General features: G+C 39.2%; 1 protein-coding gene across 1 annotated transcript; it reads left to right on the forward strand.

The window, feature by feature from the left end:
• The first annotated feature begins 192 nt into the window (after positions 1 to 192).
• On the forward strand, positions 193 to 20,734 carry OSTF1 (osteoclast stimulating factor 1). The gene is made up of 10 exons (XM_048291307.1): positions 193 to 372; positions 11,805 to 11,851; positions 12,472 to 12,522; positions 12,606 to 12,669; positions 13,874 to 13,927; positions 14,354 to 14,461; positions 14,913 to 14,962; positions 15,078 to 15,156; positions 15,628 to 15,726; positions 17,842 to 20,734. The coding sequence occupies exons 1-10, from the start codon at positions 339 to 341 to the stop codon at positions 17,898 to 17,900; spliced, it is 645 nt and encodes a 214-aa protein (XP_048147264.1). The 5' UTR covers positions 193 to 338; the 3' UTR covers positions 17,901 to 20,734.
• Positions 20,735 to 22,485: the final 1,751 nt, after the last annotated feature.

Here is a 22,485-nt window from a genome sequence, read left to right on the forward strand (position 1 = left end):
GCACAGAACACCCGAGCGGCGCTCCCGGCAGCCCCGGCCCCGCGGCCTCGGCGGCTCCCCCACCCCGCCGACAGGGAAGCGGCGGGGCCTCATCCCACGGCTCGCGCGTTGATTGGCCGCGTGCCGCCCGGGGCCGAGGCAGCGGCAGCGGCCGCGGCCGCTGGGGGCGGGAGGGACCCGCCCTTCGTCCCGGCTCCTGCGCCTCGGCTCCTCCGCCGCCGCCGCGCCGTCCCTGGGCCTGCCGGGGGCTCGCACCACCGCCTCTCACCGCGGGCCTGCGCCAGGCAGCCGATCGCCGTCGCGCCGCTCCCCCGTCCGTGCTTAGATCGGCTCCAGCCATGTCCAAGCCGCCACCTAAACCGGCCAAGCCAGGTGAGGGAAGGACGGAGCGGCCTGGCCCGTCGTCCCCGTGCGGGGCGCCACCCAGCCCGCTGCCCGCTGACACGTGAATGGCTTGGGTTTCGGGTCTGCGCTCCCGGGCAGAGCCTGGGCGAGGGTGGGAGTGGCGCACAGCCGTCTTTCCTTTCCGGACCGCACCCTGCCGCCATGAACCTCAACACCGCAAGCTTGGTGCCGGCAAGGAGGGCTGTCCTTCCCGTGGCTGGAAAGCACCGTGGGGCTGTTCTCGGGCATCGTGTCTGGGCCGGACCCCGCGCCCGATCTAGCTCGGGGGCAGGTTGGCGAGTGCACCCAAATCGGAGCCATCGCCTGGGGACAAGGTCCCTGTCGCTGGGCTTGTGCGGAGCCCTCTCGCCCGGCCTTCCTCGTCTGCAGCAGGGAGCCGCAGTGCCCAGGGGTGGCACTGGCGTCGTGGCGCGCCCGGCCGGCAGCAGCCGTAGAGGAGCGGCTTGCGTAGCCTGAAACGCACAGGAAACCGTTCACCCTTTTCAGAAACAACACTGAAATACTCTGAGGTTTGCCTCGTGATTGCACGGATTAGCAATGTATTAACGCATAAAAATTAGTTTTATAGTATAGTCGCGTGCAACATTCTTCATCTTCAAGGATGGCATCTACTGTTTTCCCTTATAGGACTCTTGACAGCCAAACTCTTTGTGCTCTTTGAAATTCAGGCGTCAATGTGCACATCGCCCTTTCTAGTGCATTTAGTCATCGATGTGTACGGTTTTGCTCCTGTGGTTTTTTTCAGAAAAATTTACTGCAAAGCTGATTTTTAAAAGAAATTAGTAGCAACCAGTTAATAGTTTTTTCGAAAAATATATTGAGAAGCCATTGGAAGTTGCACAGTTTTAAATCTTAGAATAGAAGTGGCATCTTTCAGGTAAATATACATTCTTCTGTAAAAAATTTAACCATTAGCTTTAGAGCTTTGCGTTTTTTAAAGTAAAGAATTGATCTGGAAAATTTAATGGCTATTTATCATGTTTGTGTGTCATCTCTCAGTGTAATAATTTAAATTGTTACTTAAAAATTAAAAATTCACTGTGATTCTAATTAAATAGGTAAGACTAGTTGGTGTCTCCCAAAACAGGATTATCTGATCCCTAAATACATCTGAATTTCAATTTTCTTTTGCACTTGGAATACTATTTGAAATGCTGATGTAAAAAAATAATTAAATTCATAACCTAATTGAGTATTTTAACTAGACAGCTTACAAAACAAGCTTTTAATTTGAAGTCAAGTAAGTGTAGAAGTTTGGACCATTTAAACCATCAGTCTCAACCTGCCTGCAGAAGCAAAAGCTCTCTGGATGTAGTTCCATCCTCAGAAGTTCCTCTGCCCTGCAATTTGCTCAGCTTCTTTGAAAACAGCTTACTTTAAATGAAAAAGACAGTAATGAAAGCAGTGCTGTTGTGGAGCCTTATTGAAATAATCAGTACTGGGGAAATCAGCAGGCTTCTGAAAGGATGTGGTGTTTCACAGCTAAATATGTGCATGAAGAGTGGGATTTTCCCATGAAGTTGATAACTCAGTTTTCTGTTTTTTAATAAGATGAGTTAAATTTAATGTAAGATTCTTAAGGAGTTAAAGACTTGCCCTGCCTAACTTGCAGGAGCTCTCAGATTGACTCAGACAAGTTCTGTCTAATACTAGGTGTCTCTCCTTAGTTTGATGGAGTCCAGTTTGCAGTGTGCTTGATCTGATAAAATGCGGACTGTCATCAAAAGGACAGCTTCCCTACCCCCACCATCCCTTTCCCTTCCGTTCAGTTACGTGACAAGCTGGTGGTGCTCTGACTTTTTTATGTAAGGTTATTTTTATGTCTAGTGAACTTGCTGAGCTGGTTTACCAGCAGGAGTGCTTGACACAGCAAAAGGAAATTTGTAGGAGAAGGAAGACAAAGAAAACAAGATTGTCTTGCTGATGACTTTCAGAGCTGATTAAGGGTAATAGAATTAATTTTTCCAAATCCCTAATTTTTGAAGAGAGAAAATTTTATGGCATCTGTTGTGTCAGCTTTTTCGAAGTAATTTTCTGAAAGAGATTGTCTTCTAGCATACTTCAAAATATCTCTGTAGTTGCATGTCTGACTTACTTCTGTATGATAACTGTTATGCCTTTGATACTTCAATTGAATTTCTTAGGGTTATAGATAGTTGTTATTTAAAGACATAAATATAGGAACTGCATGTGGTGAAATAGTTTCTACAGCAGTGGAAGGCTGTCTCTTTTGGTGGCATTTAGACTGCATTTGCTAGAATGTCTTGGTGCCTTTGGTCAAGCTGTGTTAATTTTTCTTCACTGATCATTATTAGGTATCAAGTCTATAAGCTCTGTCAGGAATAGCAAGCCTGCTTGCATTGCTGGTGGATCACTACAGTTCAGGACAAAGAGAAGAGAAAGCAAGACATTGGTTGCTGTAGTCCAATCCTATGTGTTTGGGAAATAAGAAGTGCAGATTGGACAGAGAAGGAAGGAAATATTTTGATGGTGGGGAAGTGAAAATACATCTTGAAATAAATACCCTTTTTAAAGCAGTGAGTCTTCACTGCTCAACTCAGGGATTTTGGACATTGCAGTTGGACAGTGCTTTAAAAATGTGGGAAAAAAGATGTGAAGGGGAAAAACCAACTAGCTGTGGCACTGTCATCTTCTTCAGTACATGAGAGCATTTTTTCTGACAGATTGCTTTTCTGTAAATCCTGTTGCGTGCACAGCACATAAAGATTTCAGTTACAGAGAGATGGTTTTGACATCGACATGTGAGACAACTGTGTTTGTCAACACTTGAGCTACTCTTTTGGGTGTGTAGTCAGCCCTTGGGTAAGGGGACAAGATTGTTTATAGAGGCTTTATAAGTGTTTTAAGTTCTAGTGTTTTGGGGCTTTTTTTTTTTTTGAAAGAAGTGCTTTGCTTTCCTCTTGTAACTCTGTATTGTTACTATTTTCTAGCTGTATTTTTTTATTTAGACTCTCTATCAAAAATAAAAGGGAACGGAGTGGATGTTGAAAATAGCAGAAACATACTTTTCTGTCAGCATTATGCAAGAGTAGGGTTTCCCCTCCATCTTTTAAGAAATGTATTGTTGTCTCAAACTACATTATTCTTTGCAGAGTTCATATCATGTTGGATATTAATGCTATTTACAAAAGTTACTTATTAAGTCCTTTGAATTTGACGATTAATGGCTTCTGCTTAGTTGTCTGCTAGTTAAGCACTCTCTCCTTGAAGAGTGCTAAGTGATGACATCTTTTTGATTAGAGCCTTATATAGTGTGCAGCAAAAGCTTTTCAGGAGATGAAAAGGGTATATTGATATTTTTAAAAAGCCTTACTTATTTTCATGTTCACCAGATGCAGTAAGGTTTGTTGATCCTGGCCTAGAGTTGACACAACATTTATATTTTATAGAGAAAGACCAGTCTTTGTACCAAGGAAATTAATTGCACCATTTTAAATTGCACCATTTGAGAGGGAGGCCGGAGGAAACATAAGGATGTAGCATAAAGGGTTGCTACCTCAAAGCAGGTTTGTTGACTTTGCTCCCACTAGTAGCTGTCAGAGTTAAAAGTAGGATTCTGGACATAAATATTTAGTTTGAATCACAAACAAGTTCACCTCAATTCTAAGGTAAAGTAGGAGCTGTGACAGCATTCACAGGAGCAGAACACTTGCATTGAGTCACATGCCTAAGGCCTTGGCAGTAGGCTTAAATTTGATGTAAGTGGTGGTGGTTTGGATTTCTTCTGTACTTACAGAAAGGTTTCTGTCAGCTAGGAAGATGTGAGCATGTGAATGTGGGGAGTTACACTGTAGTCATCAGGTCTGAGGGGAGAAAAACATCAGAGAAACAATTAAACAGTTCCCAGTCTGCTTTCAGTATGAATTATAAACTTTCATTTCTGACCTCAAACCCTCTCATTACTGCAAGTTGCTGGGACCTCAGACAAGCTTTCTACAAGTGAAGGCATGCTGGTATTCACAAAAAAAAGTCAATAAGAAATAGAAGATTTCAGCATCAAGCTGTGCCAGTGACATTGTGTTCACTTATATCTTCTGTGAGAACATTTTTACTTCTGATTTTCTGTAAGGAAATGACGCGTGTTCCTTCCATTCCAGATACTGGTTAGTGCAGTCCATGATTGTTCCTGGATACCCCAGTTTGTCATCTATGCTGGCACCAGTCTGTACTTTGCATTCTTTTTAATGTGTTCCTAAACAAATTACTAGGCTTGCTTGCTTGTTTGTTTAATAGAGTCTTCCCCCCTCCCCCCCAACATGTATTCTCTGTGTTCACTTCCCCTTTCTAGTAAGCATTACTTAGAAGTTGAAGATGGTTCTCTAAACACTGGAGACTCCACCTTTTATTGTCTCAGTTGTCGCAATCCTTAAATGCTATGTTGAACTCTGCTGGGTCTGTGAGCAGAATGCCAAAGTACAAACTACACTCCTGTAAAAAGTATTTCTAATACTTCTATACCTGTTTGGAGGCCTGTGTGCAAAGCACCTCGTTTTCTAATTCCCAGTGCTACGGGCTTGGGACAGAGTGGCTGGAAAGCTTCATGGAGGTGACCTGGGGGTGCTGGTTGACAGCTAACTGAACATGACCCAGCCCAGGTAGCCAAGAAGGCCAGTGGCATCCTGGTCTGCATGAAAAGTAGTGTAGCCAGCAGACAGTGACTGTCCCCCTGTACTGGGTACTGGTGAGGCTGCACCTCAAGTCTTATGTCCAGTTCTGGGCCCCTCGCTACAAAAAAGACATTGAGGTGCTGGAGAGAGTCCAGAGAAGGGCAACAGAGCTGGTGAAGGGTCTAGAGAGTAGTTGGTATGAGGAGTAGCTGAGGCAGCTGGGGATGTTTAGCCTGGAGAAAAGGAGGCTCAGGGAGATCTTACTGCTTTGTACAACTATCTGAAAGGAGCTTGTAGCAAGTTGGGTGCTTGTTTCTTGTCCCAAGTGACAAGTGATAGGACAAGAGAAAATGGCCTCAAGTTGTGCCAGGGAAGTTTAGGTTGGCTATTATGGAAAATTGCTTCACTGAGGGTGTTTGTCATGTATTGGAACAGGCTTTCCAGGGAAAGGAATGAGTCCCTGCAGGTATGTAAAGGGACAAGTGGATGTGGCACTTAGGGACACAGTTCAGTGGATTGGCAGTGGTAGGTTAATGGTTGGGCTTGATGATCTCAGAGATGTTTTGCAACCTAAGTGATTCTATGAGAAACCAGGAAAAAAGTTTCAGTTTGGCCATAATGTCCTACTAATAAAATTGCACATCTCCTCAGAAACATGGAGATCATAAGATAAACATGTTTTCTCTTACTAAAACAAACTGCAAGTGTATCACAAATTATTCTAATCTGCATCTTACCTTTGGTATTTCCCCCTTGGCTAAAAGGTTGTGACTTAAAATTGCTGGTATACATTACCAGATCATGTAATTCCTTTGTAGGTTCTTAGGCCAGCACTGAGAAAACAAAGACTGCTCCATTACTACCACACTTTTTCTGTAAGATGCCTTTCACTTCCTTGAAAGAAATTAATCTGAATATATATCAAAATTCCTATTCCCAGTTATAAATGTTCTGGAAGGAGATCAAAACTAGCATATGCCCTGGAGCATGCAAGCTGTCCTTCTTCTTGCCCACATACCGTATCCTTTGCATATTTTCTCCTTTTGGGCCATTTGTTACAGGTAGGGGTTCAAATTAGTTGTTTTCAATCAAGTTGGTGCTAGAGTACCTGATTCTGAACTGTTTCTGTGCAGCATTATGGGAGCAAAGAGAAAGATGGCTGATGACAACCCACGATTAGCTTGAACCCTTGAAGACATTGATAGACTTGCAGTTTTTTAACTAACTGTTGATTACCATAGTCTGTTCTGATTTTCTACAGCACAGAGATTATCCTTCTCTGTACTGTAGGCACTGACAGTGCTTTGTGACACACAGTGAGTCGGTTCATCTTAAGTTAGTTATTCTGATTTTTATGGTAGTCTTGAGCTGCTTAGTCTTAATAGCAGTAATGAAAAGATGCTGCATCAGGATTAATATCTGATTTGTAGCATCTTGCTTGAGTCAATGAGATGTGATTATGGTTCTCTATGGCAGATGCTAACAAAAGACTCCTGTCAGTGGGGCCAAGCCTTGGTATCTCCTGTGAACACTGACATACTGCCATCATTATTTTGTTTACAATATGCATGTTTTGAACCAAGAACTGTGTTAGGGTGTTTTTTTGTTTGAGGAAGTAATATTAATTGACGGCTAATGAAATTGCATTTTCTCCCCGTTGGTGCTGAAATTTCAGCCTAACACAAATACCTGAGTAGGTAGTGCCATGCAGTTACAGGTTGTTTTTTTGGGTTTTTTCTTTTTTAGAATTTCATTGGGGGGGGGTTGAAAGCAAGTGAGAGAAAGTGGAGAATGTTTTGGTAATAGTGAGGATTTTAATGCTAATGGCTGTGGTAGTTTAGAGAAGCTGGAGTGAAAGAGCAGAAAGGAAGTCGGGAAAAAAAGTCACTGTGAGAGAAACAGTAACTCCTTGTTGCTGTACTCCTTACTTAGCACTTCTTTGGAAGCAATCATCTGTTAATGGTACTGCAATTGATGAAAAATAAATCTCGAAGTTGTAAGAAGAAAACAAAAATCTTACAGTCTTCTTAGAAAATGGTGGTTTTATCTTTTTATTACTTAGCATTATGAAGCACAGCAGCTGTCTCTCTTCAGTTCAGTGCCTATCAGAAGCTGCATTTTTAAGCTTTTGCTACTGTTCAGTTTCTCCATTTCCTTGCTTTTATGTGCTTAGTGGGGAAAGGATCATCTTAGAATTATGAGTTGCATGTTTCCCTCCCTCAAAAAAGCTGGAGAAGTTTATAGGTAAGTTATTCAAAATAAATTAAAGGTTGTGGGGTCAGTCCAACCTGACAAAGTCATTAGTTTTGTGTTGCTGGTTACAGAGAATGGTTAGTTTGACTCCTTTACCATGTTGTGTTTCTGCAGGAGGGTTTGACAAGTTGTGCGACTTGGGAGGTTTGTATGCTAGGAGTAATTGTATCTATTAAGTATGTATAATAAGTTAGCTTTTTTATTTGTCAGGTAGTTGTTTTGCAGATGTTTAATGCAAATTCCGCAAGAAGGGAGAAGACAGTCTTATGACTAAAGTGTGGGATTTTTGAGACTGAAGTATTACTGGTTAACGTCTCAAATTTGCAAAAGCAGAGTGTGCTTTGCTGATGATGTGCAAGATAACAGCCCAAGTGGAGAGCGTGTGAGCACCAGAGGATGACCACAACAAACCAGCCTGTGTTTAGCAAGAAGCTGGGGTTTGAGCCAGATAAGAAAAGAGGCCTATAAGAAGTGTTTTCTCATGTCTTCCCTTACTCAACTGGCTCAGGTGTGAAAGCTCCCCTCCGCGGGGAAGGTGGTGGACATTCACACTAAGCCTGAAGGTATTCATCCCTTCTGGTGGGGTGTAACTTGCTCAACTATGCTGACTTGAGAGGCAACTATCATGTCTTAGAATGTGCCATAAACCATCCAAAACCCCAACCCCAGACCAATTTCTGAGGCCTTCCACCAGAGGACTGCAGGTGATCCACAGTGGTATATCAGTGAGTGTTAATTTCCCCCTGCTCCTGCACCCTGCTACTCCCTAGGAGGTACCTAGGTATTCCCACCTGAGCATATGTTAATACATTTAACTTCATGCTTCATGGGTTTTTCACTATGGATCAAGGTTGGGACCATCATTTTGACTGTGATTGTCAAAGTTGCAACAGTCTTGTCACTGGGTCAATGGGTGGTGATATCTTTCTACTCTTATCCTTTCTTTCTTTCTTCTCCTAACTACTTCTTCTTAAAATATATTGTAAACCAGACAAAAAAATTCCAGTCAATGCCTTAGTAAGTGCCCTGTGTCTGGTTAAGTTAAAGTTGGCTAAGTTATTGTTTGTGAGGTGCCTTAGTTTGTCTGGATTTTGCTTTAAAATTTGCCAAGTACCTAATTCTACCTTAATGTTCTAAAAGTGTGCAATTAAGAGTTTGTTATTGAAGATTTTTGTTGTTTCTCTGTGCTAAATGAATCAAACAACCTTCCCCTAAACCCACCAAGCAGGGCATAACAGGATTGAAAAGAAGAACCCTTTAAATCCCTGTGCTTAGAAAAAGGTCTGTTGTGGGACTTATCACTGCCCTGTGCCTCCATGTACTTTGCTTTTGAAAGGGATACTCCTCTCATTAAATCATGTTGAGAATAAACTAATTTATGTGTGCCCGGTGCCTTGAAATCTTAAAAAGGTACATATGTGTTCTGTATTCTCATTACTTTGTCCTCTAAAAGCATGTGGTGGGCAGGTGCAGTCAGTCAACTTTCATAAATTCAAATGAGTGCTAATTACTGGTTCACCATCCCACAGGAATCTAGAAACGTGTAGTAGTAAGTGGGGGCAGAGGAAGAGTTCGGGTGCTTTCTATCTTTTTGCATATTCCAAAGCAAGCTCTAAGTCTGTCTGCATGCCTAGAGATAGGTACTGCTAGATAAAAGTATTTCCAGTGATTACAGATACCCATGCACCTAATAAAATATGATTTCTCTGTGTCTGCAGAACTGGGATTCAAGTCTAATGTCCACTTTGTGTGCTAACATTTTTTTATTTTAATCTCCTAGACTGAATTTTTGTGTTAGAATTTGGTACAAAAAAATCTATTACAAATGCTAAAGTCCCCTTGTTCTAAGATCTTAAATGCAGCAAAGTAAACAGCCTTAATGTCTCTTTATAAAGAAATTTTTTAAAGATTGGTGCCACTAATGGGTAGTGTTTAACTTCAATATAAAGTACTGTGAAATTAACATTAACCAGACCTGTAGTTCTATACATGCAAATTTGTACTTTGTATTTCATCACAGGAGAATGTTTTAGCATGTGTTGGTCTGTGACATGACAGTTGGACGTTTGGGGAAGTAACTCTGTTTGAGGCTTATAGAATTAAAAAAAACCCCCACAAACGAACAATGAATTGCCTTTTGTTTAAACAATGTGTCAGCTGTACTGTAATCAGCTGACACACTGTATCAGTGTTTCCAGTCTTCTTTGCCTCCACAGGTGTGATAACTTTAGAAAATCTGTTGGCACATATGCAGTACGTTATTACGAAAGACATGCAACACACAAATGCGTATTTCCTCCTTGTCCCTGTCTTCTGCCATCTTCTCATTTCCCCTTTTAATATTTCTTATTCTTCCCTTTTGTTGTCCGTTTCTTCCCCTTACTTAAATTAAATGCTGAGAATTGGTGGATGATGGTTGTAATCTCCATAGTTGTCAGTGTGCAGTTCTGTGTTGTGTTTTTGTGTCTTCTGTGGGAGAAAGCCAAGGAGAAGGGGCAGTACTCCTGTCTTCCATCCTGTTTTGTCATCTCTCATTCTTTTTTGTTTTCTTTTTTTCTTCATTTATTTTTCATTGTTGTGGCTTGACTTCTCCCCAGCTGCAGTTCACATGCTTCATGCTGAAGCACTTTGGTCCAGGATGCATTACTGTCTACTGTCCTTGTTCATCACTTCTATATAGGTAGTAAACATAACTCAGGTTTCATTCTTTTTAGCAGTTGCCACAGTTGGAAGTATTTAGTGTCTGGGGTGAAGGTTTGAGAAGTTTTGGACCTTTTGTGTCTAGGAGATGGGTGCTGTGTGAGAAAGAACCAACCAATAAAGCCAAATTGAACTTCTGTTGTGTTACTAAAAATTAAGTACTGTGAGGAGCAGTTACAGATTATAAAAAAAAGATATGTACATTATCTGTATGCACTTGACAATGTGTTTATACAGATTCATTTTATGTTTATAGTTTTACATACACTTAGTCACGCAAAAGCCTGAGAATAGAGGGCTACGGAAATGTTTTGCTTAGTAGTTATGCCTTTACAAGTATGTCTTGGCATTGCTCTTGCTAGGGAATATCCAGAGGCACTTGAAAATACAATTTAAGAACCACCCCAAGGGGTTCTGCAAAATGGCAGTTGGGTACCATCCTCCTTTCTCAAGGTGGTCAGCATATTCACCTTCAGAATGTTATTTTTAAAGCTCTTAAGTTAACTTCCTAAACTGATCACTGTTGTGAGTAGGATTTTAGATACTGGGGTAATAAAGACTACATCTAGCAAAAAAAAGGAGACAAAAACAATTCTAGAGATGATGGTTCTTAATAAAAAAGGTAAAGGCTTTTTCTTGAAACCTACTCTGTCTGTACTTGCTTAGCTCCATTTAATAAACTATGCAAAACATTGCATGTGTACACTTTATTGTACAGTACAGCCTTTGGCAGTAGGTTCATCAGTTTCTCTGAGTACACAAAATAGCCTGGACCTATTGTCCTGATGGATCAGACACTGCTTCAGTCACAAGATAATCTGTATAAACATATATAGTGTAAGAACCTGTGTGTAACCTACACCTCCAAGTTCAACACATTTAAAAGTAAATAAACCTACATGCTTAAGACTTAAGATAGCTAAAAGTAAACAATACAGAACTGTCTGCATAATATATTTCTCCATTGAGTCCAATGGACTCCAGCAGTTAGCTAATTATATAATATACATGTTTCTTCTGTACCTGTACATTCTGTTCATGGTATTGAAATGTACTTTTTGAATTTTTTTAAAAACATTTGTCGGGAAGCTTCTTTTGCAGTTTATGCAATTAAATTTGTATCTCTCTGCATTAAGGTTATCTTTTCTTGGCTTGAATGCTGCTGACAGTCTCTTCCAAATTGGCCTTTTAAAATAAATGTTTCCCATTTACTGGAATTGCACACCCTATAGCTTATTTTAAGCATCTAAATAGAACAGCACATCAGTACATTAAATAGGACTGTGTCACCATTTGTCATTTTTCTTTAATGAGTTCTGTGCTACTGCATTATTTTCCTAATAATGACTGCAAGTAAGTATAAGAACATGTTGCTGACATTGGTCATTGGTTTGTTTCTTTCTTCTTTCTTTAATTGTCATGTGACAGATTTGATGTTAGTAATACTAGTATGTACAGCATGTATGAGTGTGTGAGGGTATATATGAATGAAACTACACTTTTCCTCAGAAATCAATGACAACACTTTTGTTGCACAGTGAGCTATAAAAGAGCATGTTAGGTGTGCAGAAGAGGGTACTTACATGTAACTGATCAGTCCAGTTTCCTTCATAACCCATGTTCCTGGATTTTTTAACTCACGCTGCTGAGCCTTTTCATCATGATTTTCTTTGATAGAAGTGTAGCACAAATTCATTCAGCAACTGGCATTAAGCTTGAAGGAAAGGAATGTATTTGGATTTAAGGGCTGCATTTAAAGGCATGATACTGGTACTGATTTTTTTTTTAATTGGGGTTTTTCTGGGTTTTTTTTTTTAGGGCAGGTGAAAGTATTCAGGGCCCTGTATACATTTGAGCCCAGAACGGTAAGTACATCTAGACTTCAGTGGTTTGAGAATCTTAGTTTTAGCCTTGTCTGTAATATTTCTTTAGTTCTGCTAGTACTGGCATGTTAGACTTAACTGTACCAAAATTTTAATGATAAAGCTTGTTGATGGATAGTCATTCTTAATGTGAATAAAACTGTCTGATTCATCATCAGTCTCTTTTAAGAACAGCTCTTTTTAAAAGTAGCATGCTTTCTTCTGTAGTATCAGTTACCAACAATCAAAGATCAGAAATGTTAAATAATTTGTTTTTTCTTCCAAAGGCAACAATGATAGTTGAGACTAAGAGATCTGGTGAACTGGGACCAACCAAAAAGGGGATGAAGTTAACAAACAAAAGATGTATTTCACTGCTTCTGTTGCACAGCTCTTCATTGGAAAGGCCACAGTCTTTGTGTTGTTAGGAAAGTTACAGATCCAGAAAGTTAGCTGTAAGCAAGCCAAGCTAGAGACTGTCAGGCTGTTGTGTAGGTGATAGAGAAATTGAGTCATCATTGTTTTGAATGAAGAGGTGAATGTATTCTGACTTATCCAGGTATTTGTTTTTCTTGCATACACATATTAAGCTACTGTTTACTCTTCTTAATTTTTTTTTAAAGCCAGATGAACTGTACTTTGAAGAAGGAGATATCATTTACATCTCTGACATGGTGAGTCTAAGGCATCTCACACAGACTGAATACTTCTGAGATGCAAATTATCCCATCTAAAATATTTTCCCTTTTCTCTGCAGAGTGATACAAATTGGTGGAAAGGAACTTGCAAAGGGAGAACTGGACTAATTCCAAGCAACTATGGTAAAGTCTAGAATATTTTTATTTGGTAAGATCATTCGCAATCAAAGGAAATAGCTGTCTTTTCAAAATCAGATCACAGTATTGGTACTTAACAGTACTCTACCATGTGTTTCAGAATACATCCATCTGCAGTATCAGTTACCACTGTACATCAGCAGTGGACAGGTTGTCTTGTGTTTTTATAACCTAGAGGCAGCTTGAGTTTGCTGAGTGTTCATGTTTCTGGTTATGCAGGTAACAGATACTGAGATACTCTCAGTTTTGAGGGGAAGAACACTTGTATCTGAAGGATGGGGTCTTGTTTGCCTTTTGTTGTTTTTTTAGTGAATATATTCAGCCACAGAAAACATTGGTTTTTTTGGGGATTGCACCGCGTTAAATATCCCATATGTGTCTGGGCTGAATAGAAACTGCTTTTTCAGATTCAACTAAAATCACTTTTAAAAGCAACGAATACACAATTCTTCCAAGTCCTGCCAGGAATTGTAGGCAGAGTAGCAGTGTCTCATGACAGATTGCATCACAGTTGCCAATATGACCGAAGTTGCTTCCTGTTGTCCCATCTGCAGTAGGAAACATTACGGTAGCAATGCTGTTTTCCCTGCCCTGTAGTTAGTAGAAATACATTAATAGAAATCTATGGCGTAGTCATTGAGACCACCATGGCATCAAATTTCACTTTAGTTTGTGATTTCCAAACTGATTCTACTCATGCTATCTGCCAGAGATCAGAGGTCATGCACTGTTAATATGCAAGACTAGTTGATACATGCAACATATCTGCATTCAAATTTCTTTTGAATATTGAAGTGTGTTATATTTAAAATAACCCAAACAACCTGTTAATTCATGTTCCCACTGAGATTATCTGTAAAGCTTCAATTTTAGACCAGGGTAGGGGTGGTGTCTCTGCACATTTGCAAAATTTGCATGCATAAGCAGAACAGAAGCTTTTGCAGACCATAAGAACAGAGTACTAGGATCATGTCTTCTGATTTAGATAGATTGTGCAATTTGATGCTGTTGTTTGAAGTTTTCACAAGCTTTTCTCTGTATTAGCTTCCCATACACAGGAAATCAAAGTGCATCTCATTAGTCTGTCACTCACAAATCTCTTTTCATGTTAGAATCAAATATGTTTTATTTCCACACAGGTGTCAAGTACATGTTTCAGAAGTAGTTAGAATTTACTCTTTCATTTCAGTGGCAGAGCAAGCAGAGTCTATTGATAATCCGCTGCATGAAGCTGCCAAACGAGGTATGTTTGGTGTTTTAGTTGTGTAATGCTAAAGGATTATTTACTTGTTTTCTGCTATAGTAATAATAATATATTTAGAATATGTTCTGCCTGTTTTGGTTGTCTTATTTCTTGAGCAAGTTATCTGCTAAGTTTTACAGCTTTGAAAAAGTGAGATACAGCCTGGTAGAATTGCCACTCTGTGTATACACAGAAAAAGTGTGGTACCATCCATTTAACTACATAGGGATATAAAGGTCTTCTGGGAATGGAAGAAAAGACATTTGGTATGACTTGGTATGATTTTTGGTATGGCTGGTTGTTCAATGAATTATAAATGTTGCTGCTAATCACTTTCAGAAAGGACTATTTCCTTTAAAGAACCTTTAATGGTTTTTTAACTTTTCAAAGGAAAAAAAGGTAATCAAAACTGATTTTGTCTTTCAGGCAACCTAAGCTGGTTGAGAGAGTGTTTGGATAATCGAGTTGGTGTCAATGGCTTAGACAAAGCTGGAAACACAGCTCTGTATTGGGCATGCCATGGAGGACATAAAGGTATCAGAGAATTAATTTGAAATTACTGTTCTCTGGTTTTCTTGATATGCTTGTTAGGCTGACTGATAAAATTGCAGCACTAAATAATGAAGATGGGTTTTTTTCAATGTTACTCTATTTTTTTGTAAATAAAAATCAGGCTAGAAGGGAGGTTCAGCTCCATCAAATGCTGTGTTTTGGTTTTGCTGTTGAAGCAGGCATGCTAATTAGTGTAACTTATAAGCAGAGTGGAAGAAGGACAGATCAAAAAGAACTCTGGTATTATTTTGGGTATTGTATGCAGTAGCATGTTTTGTGACTAATGGTTGGTTGCCCAATGCAGTCTGACTTACAGATTTTCATTAGCTGATTTGATTGGTCTTTCATTGAATCTTAACTACAACGAATGCAAAAAAAAGCATGTATGTTTCCACTACATTTTTCTCTTAACATCTCTCCCTGTTTTCTGCAGATGTAGTAGATGTTCTGCTTACCCAGGCAAACTTGGAGTTAAACCAACAGGTAGGTTAAACCAATAGACGCTTACAGTAGAGGCGTGGTGTTACTCACCCGTGGTAGAAGCTGAAAGTTTTTTTGCTGCATTTTAATCCTGTTGCTTTTCCCTCTAACTCCACAGAACAAATTGGGAGACACAGCTTTGCATGCTGCTGCATGGAAAGGTTATGCAGATATTGTAGAGATGCTGCTGGAAAAGGGTAAAGATCTTCACCAAGGTTTCAACAATCTGTGTGCAGACTAGATTCTTGAAGGTTTTTTAATTTATATTTCTTAAGTGTTTCCATATAACTCAGGTGCAGTCATTAGCCATCAGTCACCTGCCTGACTTGCAGGAAAAGTCTCGCAGAAAAATCTGGCAGCTGTTTGGAAGGTAGACATCTCACTTGCTCAAGATAATTTCATCCTGCTTTACAGACAAAATTAGGCACTTAAACCCCAGAACAGCAATGACATCTGCTTCTTAAAAAGGAAGAGCAGCCAGCAAGTTCCCTAATCAACTGTAGCTTATGGAAGAGCATCCATAGCTTTTGGTCTGCTTCAGAGCAGTCAGTAGGTCAGATTCCCTTGTCCTTTATTGTTCTACCCACGTTAGTGAAATTCATATCATAATGACATTGGTTGATAAATAACTGGGATAGTGATTCATGATGAAAATTTTCTTCACGAAGGGGCAAGAACAGATCTGAAAAACAATGAGAAGAAACTGGCTTTAGATATGGCAACAAACGCAGCTTGTGCTTCCTTGCTTAAGAAGAAACAGAGTGCAGGTATTTCTGATTTTGTTTGATAATTTTACTTTTGGAGGACACTTAATATTTTAACCAAATACCGATATATTGATAGCCATAAAAACCATTTGGGAATTACATGGGCTAAGAGTTGTGTTTGGAAGGGCTCACTTGAGAGGGTTAGTTTAGAGCTATGATATGAACATGGTTTGTCTTATGCAGTGCTGCTGACTCCACACAAAATGCCACCTTGTGTCAGCAAGAGGCAACAGAGTTCAGAATATGTGAAAATGGTAAAGAAAGGGAAGGAAATAGAAGACAGGCCCTTCAGGCAGAATGAAAGCAAGGATGGAAACTATTTTAGAAGTAGCATACCATAAGGGACAGGTTACAAGAATAAAACAGTGTGCTGTCTTGCCGCATATGCTTGTTTGTTCCTCCAAACTTAAGCCAAACAAGCACCAACAGACGATCCTCTTTTTCTTACTGCTAGATTTTTTACTTTATAATTTCTATGTGTCTCTGAGTGACTTTTCTAAGGAAAGAATGCTTTCAGGTGTTGATCAAAATAGTCTCACTGCCTCCCATTGTGTTCATCTGTCCCAATAGCATAGTGTCCAAGTCCAAAAGAGTTAAAGAAGCTGTTTTAAAAAGCTGAAAAAAGACTGGATTGTTCAGTATTGTGTAACTGCTATTACCTATACCTTTCAGGAGGCTGAAGTTAGGGTGGAAACTCTAAGTGAAACAAGAAATTACTTAAAAACACATGCAGAGTTACAGTTGGTTTTGATGGGGTATTGCAGTATAGCAATTGCATCATCACAGGACTAGTGAGAACAGAGGAAATGCTAACCTGTAGGAGCCTAGAGGTTATGGTAATTAAAATGGAGGAATAGCTGACTGCAACTTGAGAAGGCCAGGAAGAGCAGTTGCAGGAAAAATATTGTCCTGCTCTTTGGTAGAGGTAAAATCAAAATTTCCCGGAAAACTGGCAAATTATTTCTCCCAATCTTGGTTCTTAAGAAAGCAGTTGTAAAAAATGGCAGAAGTCCTTCTCTGTGTGTGTTTGTGTGTGTACATACATACATATATATGCATACATACGTATATGTATGTATATATATATAATACGTAATTTTTTCCTAAACTTAGTTAATCCCTATTAAAAGCACTTTGTTCATCTTTGCATGTCTATTGTAGGCACCTGGTACAGGTGTTTTCTCTGTTCTGATGTCCCAGTAATTATACTAATGTTGTATTTCCTGGTGCTAAGTAACTAATCTACTTCTTCACTCCCTTTAAATTAATTTTGGTTCAATGACTAACAGATTTTTCATCCTTGGTCACCTCATCTATCACCAGTCTCTGGTAATTTCACACCCTGTCTTTTTTTGCTTGCCTTGATATAACAGCCGATAATCTCAGTTTTTTGGTTTTTTGTCTCAGCCTCGCCTTTTGTAATATCTCTGACACCACTGATCTGTATACTTTCCTTGTATTTTGTATTTTCTTGGTTATTTTCACTAATTTCATTTTTCTGTCTCTTGAGTCTGCATTTAAGTACTTCCAGTGTCTGGAAGTGAAACATTGTTCTTTTTCAGAGATTCAGTTCTGTATAATCAGTCTTCCTCTCCCTTGTTCCTAATTACATATGGCTTCTATCATAGTCCATATCTAAAACTGTTTCATTGGAGGAAGCTTACTTTGTCTCCCTCTCTTTGTTCAGATTTATGTTTCACATGTACAGACAGATATTCAAAATCAGTTGCTGAAGTATATTCTAAAAAATTTAAATTGTTAAAATCATGTCATAGAAACAAAAAGGTTGTGTTAATTGTGCTGCTAAACGCAGCAGAAGGAGTAGAAGAACTGTAATTTGTACTTTTCTTAAAGTATGGCCCCTTGAGCACAGGGCCCTGCAATTTCTTTTCTTCCCATTCTCCCTTTGCTGCTTCTCCTAAAATAGAGAAACATGATTTTTTTCCCTTAGATTTCTTTTCACAAAACAGTTGAGCAGGTTAGGTTTAAACTTAATCATTTTCTTCTTCCAGAAATCTAGGATAACAATGGTTGTCGCTTTTGTGAATTATGTCAGTCTTGTTGCCTCTGTGCCTGGTATTTTTAGTACTTTGGTTTAATTTTGTTTCTTTCCAGGTACAGTCCGAACATTGAGTAATGCAGAGGAATACCTTGATGATGAAGATTCCGATTAGCTTTTTTAACTTGTATGAAAAACTATAACTTGCATTGTCTATGTCGTTTTCAAAACATATCTTTGCAACTGTAGAAGCATCTCACTTAGAGTATTGCAGTACAGCATATAAATGACAGGGTGAAATCAGGCTTTGCAAAGGAATAATCTTCACATACCCAGAAGATGACATATTTTAAATCAGAGTTCCTTTTTGGAATTATCACAGGGGAAGTATGGCACACCTTCATCACTGAATGGGCAGAGGACCATCTTCTAAACTCACAGGTTTCATCTCAGGCCTTCCCAGCAAGTGCCTTGTATCTCTGGAATACTGAAAGGTCCTTCTGGGACAGCAGGACACCACTGCTAACATTTCCCCAAATTTCCCTGGGTGTATGTTCCTTCATGCAGTTAATACTGAGAGCCAGTACTGGCTGACAGGCATAAATGGAGATGCTGCTGTAGAGAGGGACCATTATTTGCCCATACGGAGCCAGCATGACAAGGTTTGATTTTTAATTTTGGTAAAATTTTGACCCTTCCTTCCTCTGTTCCTCTATGTAAGGTGCAGAATGACCTGAGACAACCCGCCTCAGGAAAGCTTTGTCTTCTCTATTGCTATGGGGCCCAATCCCTGAAATGTTAGCACAGGTGAAATGCTTGCTTAAATAAGGTTTGCTTTGGAAATTCACTTGGACTTTGTGCCCTGATTATTTTGCTTTTTCAAGTGTATTATGCTGAAACTATTTGTAGTGAAAGGAAGACAGAATATTTTCTATTTATCCTGCCTAAAATTTTTAATACTGATCTCTTGCTTTTATTTTTTGAAAGTGCTCTTACGTTTTGTCCTAAATTACCTCAAAGGTTAAGTGTGTTCGATGTAATGAGGGAAGATGTGCATCAAATATACCACAGGTATCTTTAGAAGACATACCTGAAGCTGAATAAACAGTTTTAAAATATATTGCTGCTTCCTGTGAATTAAAGAAAAAGAAAGTAAATTCAGCCACTTTCAAGCTTCCCTGCAGGGTTAAAAAATAGTACTTCTGATGCCTTGAAGTGGCTACCTGAAAACAGAGGCCAGACAAGAATAAGAGAATAAAAGTAGGTATTTATTTGAAAGGCCTTCAAACATAGACCTTGGGAGTGTAAAGCCTACAAAGGATTCCACCCAGGATGGACGCTGGGTCATGGGTTCTTCCCATTTTTATAAGTTTGGTCCATTTGCATATCAGGGTTAATTCTCCAATTATAATTTCAGTTAATGATGTAATTACCCCAAGTTTGCCCCTCCTCTCAAAGGCTTTTATTTTACACGTTTTGGGGCCAGGGACAACAAGGTGTCCTTGAAGTGCAAACCTAGAGAGGCTTTGTTATGTCTAACCAGCATGAGAGAGCAGTAGTTAACAGGCCACACGAAACTTCAGAATTACACATTAGGCAGTACAGGATTTGAGAAATAGACAAGTTAAAACCTAAGGCATCACTTCCTTCAGATCACTCAAATAGCTGCGGCCGAATATTGCACATTATTGAGAGATACTTTCTTACTGTGATGGTAAGTAAATGTTACAAGTATTTGAGATACAATCTCATTTTTAATTTTTTGTTGCTAACTTCTGTAAGAGAGACTTCTAACAAATCCATTCTAACACAGCAGTCTATGAAACTAAAAAAAAAACAAAAAAAAAAAGGAAAAAAAGCTCTTGTGAAAGACTGGGGATAAATGAAAAGCTCTTGCGAAACTCTGGGGATAAATGAAAATCACACTAAGTATTTAAGAGATTTTTAAAAGTTTGGAGCACTCCTAATTTCCCATTTTTAAAAATATATTGAGCCAGATTTTTATTTTTATCATCCTTGAAAGAACTAGATGCCAGTAAAGCTTGTTAAGCTCTTACCAAAGAAGGCAGTGTTTGATTGACCAGAACTGTTTAAGATGGGGACATTGCACAAGTAGTTATCTGCAGATGTAATTCTAGACTGTTCAAATGTTAAAACCATAGAACAAATGTTTTAGCATTGTGCTAAATACAATTGTGCAATACTGTGGTTAAATGAACAGTGATGTTTTATTTTGTGTGAACTCAAAGATCCTAGAGGGGAAGAAAAAAAACCAAAACCACCAATTTTTTCTCTCTAGCATTCATTCAGCAGTTGTTGAACATAACTCATAATATTTAAGATTGTTCTGCTTCACATTTAATCAACCAGCTTTTTTACTAGCTCAGCCTTTTACCATAGTCAGCCATATGTTATGCCGCATACTGCTGATCAAAATGATTCAGTTTCAAAGTGCAAGCTTCAAAGTCCTGTAATGAGAGGCGAGAAGGCTCAGGTATCTGTTACATGAGTCTTTCTCATGCATAAACAAAGCTCACAGGCTTAAAATTCTTCAGTGTCACAGGACATGGAGAGAATGGCTCAAGTCACTGTTTTTTCAGTCGAGCTTTGGAGGCAGAGTCTGTATTCATAAATAACTCTTAATGTAATGTCTTCTGCTGCCATGGGTTCAGCAGCCTACAAGGAAGATGTTATGTTCATGTCTGTGGAATTAACAGCTGCCAGAAGAGACCCTGTGTTCTTCTGCAGACAGATCTAAGTGCTGCACAGGAATGATGACAGAAGCACGAGTTGAGCCTAAGGATTGCATCCAAAGTTCTCGTTGGAGTGTCCTGAAGGAAGCACATTTACATAGGAAGGCACCTAGAAGTGCTGTCATTTGTTTCTAGGACAAAAATTACTGGTTTTGGGTTTTTTTCCACAACTTTGTTTTTCTTTATGAAACTGTTCTACTCATCTTGTGAAATACAAATCACTGTGAAGGCTTTCAGGCAATAAACTACTTTTTGTCTAACTCCAGCAGTGAAGTTTTGATTAAAAAAAACCAAAAAACAAAATAACACAACAGAATAAACAAAAAAAAAACCACCCGCCAACAAACAAAAAACTCCAAAACAAATGTGCTACAGCTAGGAGAAATTACAGCTGGAGTAAGCTGATCCAGCATCTTACTAGTTATGCAAACCCACTTGCTCCCCCTACTTTTCTTCAGTGTTTGTGCCCCTACAGACTCATTTAAATTTAAGACTTTTTCCAAGGACAGCTACATTCAGGTGTGTAACAAGAAGAAAAATAGGGTTTTTAAGTGCAGCAACAGGAACGTTTTCAAGCTCAAGGTGTCTTAGAACTCAGCATTGGAGGATATTCTGTCTTGCATACTTCTGGTTGAATTAATGTGTGTGCCTTTCTATTGAAAATCAGCTGTGTTCCAGTAAGAAATTTTGTGCTGTTAGGGAATAGAAATTGTTTTGATTGCTTTGAGGCTCTTTCAATCTAAATTAGTAAATTTTCTGTTGGCTTCATCAAAGGAATCAAATGCTTGATCCCTGTTTTGTAGAAAGAAAAATGGGACATTTCTTGCACTTTGTTTAGTATAGTTCTTGGATTCTTGATAATTTTCAAGTTAGTATACTGTTTTACTGAAACAAAGCCCATCTTACTGAATTTCACTATTACTCATCCCATCACCTGAAATGTAATGTTCCTAAAACAGTTAGAAGTCACACACTAAATGTTTAGACTGAGTGGCCCATTTTCTAACAAAATCTCCCACTTAGAGCCCTGACTTCTAATTTCTGAAGACGCTATTGTGTTTCTTGTGTTTGTGTTTTATGTCAAGCGCCAAAGATTGCTGAAAGTAAGTTAGTCTGACCTTGTGGTCATTTCAGTTACATGCTAGAAAGTCAGATGTTTGAGCATGCAGCACACATCAAAATCAAAAATTTGTTTGCACCCATTGCCACCTTCTAATGAAACCATTGAAACACACCACAGAGCTGAGTAACAAATAATGGGCCATCAGTCATTTGCTTCATGAGACAGATAAAAGCTGAAGTTACTAAAAGTGTTTTAGGACAATATTAGTCAACTGTATTTTGATCTTATCAGGAGACAGAAAAGAAGCAGAAATGGTGTTGAAGAACTTGGAACAGAAATCTTCATAAGAAATTAATTTGATATCCTAATTTGCTAAATAAATAAGGCAACAGCTGGGTTTGGTTTGGGGGTTTTTTTTTTTGTTTGTTTTTTGGGGATTTTTTTGAAGCTACACATCAAAAAACCAACAAAAGCTAAAAATAAGACAATACTACAAAAGCAATTCAGAATAAAAGTGACTTTACGTCACAATTTCTGGAACAGAATTTGGACTGGTGGTAGTGTCTGCCTATGGCAGAAAAAGTCTACCAAGTACCTATTTACCTGATGCCTGTTGTTTCCCAGCTGAAAGTTGAAGCTGAAGATGATGTGTCCCATCTGCAGCCTTTTCTAAGAAGCCACGTCATTACTTAATCCTTCTACCAAGCTTAGTGGTCTTCCTTTGGGGTCTGTAGAGCAGTCCATAGAACACCAGAGAATTCTCGTGGAAGAGATTCTTCTCTGACATTGTGATATTGCTAACCTATGAGCTATGTCACTGGGAAAAATAGTGTGGTCCAGCTAATGTTCACCCTCCCAGTTACAAAAGCAGGGTTGTTCCCTGTGGTTAGGAGCAACTCCTAAGATCAGAGGCTGAAGGAATCCCTTGCAGAGAGAATGGTAAT

The sequence above is a fragment of the Corvus hawaiiensis genome, chromosome Z (assembly GCF_020740725.1).
Source record: "Corvus hawaiiensis isolate bCorHaw1 chromosome Z, bCorHaw1.pri.cur, whole genome shotgun sequence".
Classification (NCBI taxonomy): domain Eukaryota; kingdom Metazoa; phylum Chordata; class Aves; order Passeriformes; family Corvidae; genus Corvus; species Corvus hawaiiensis.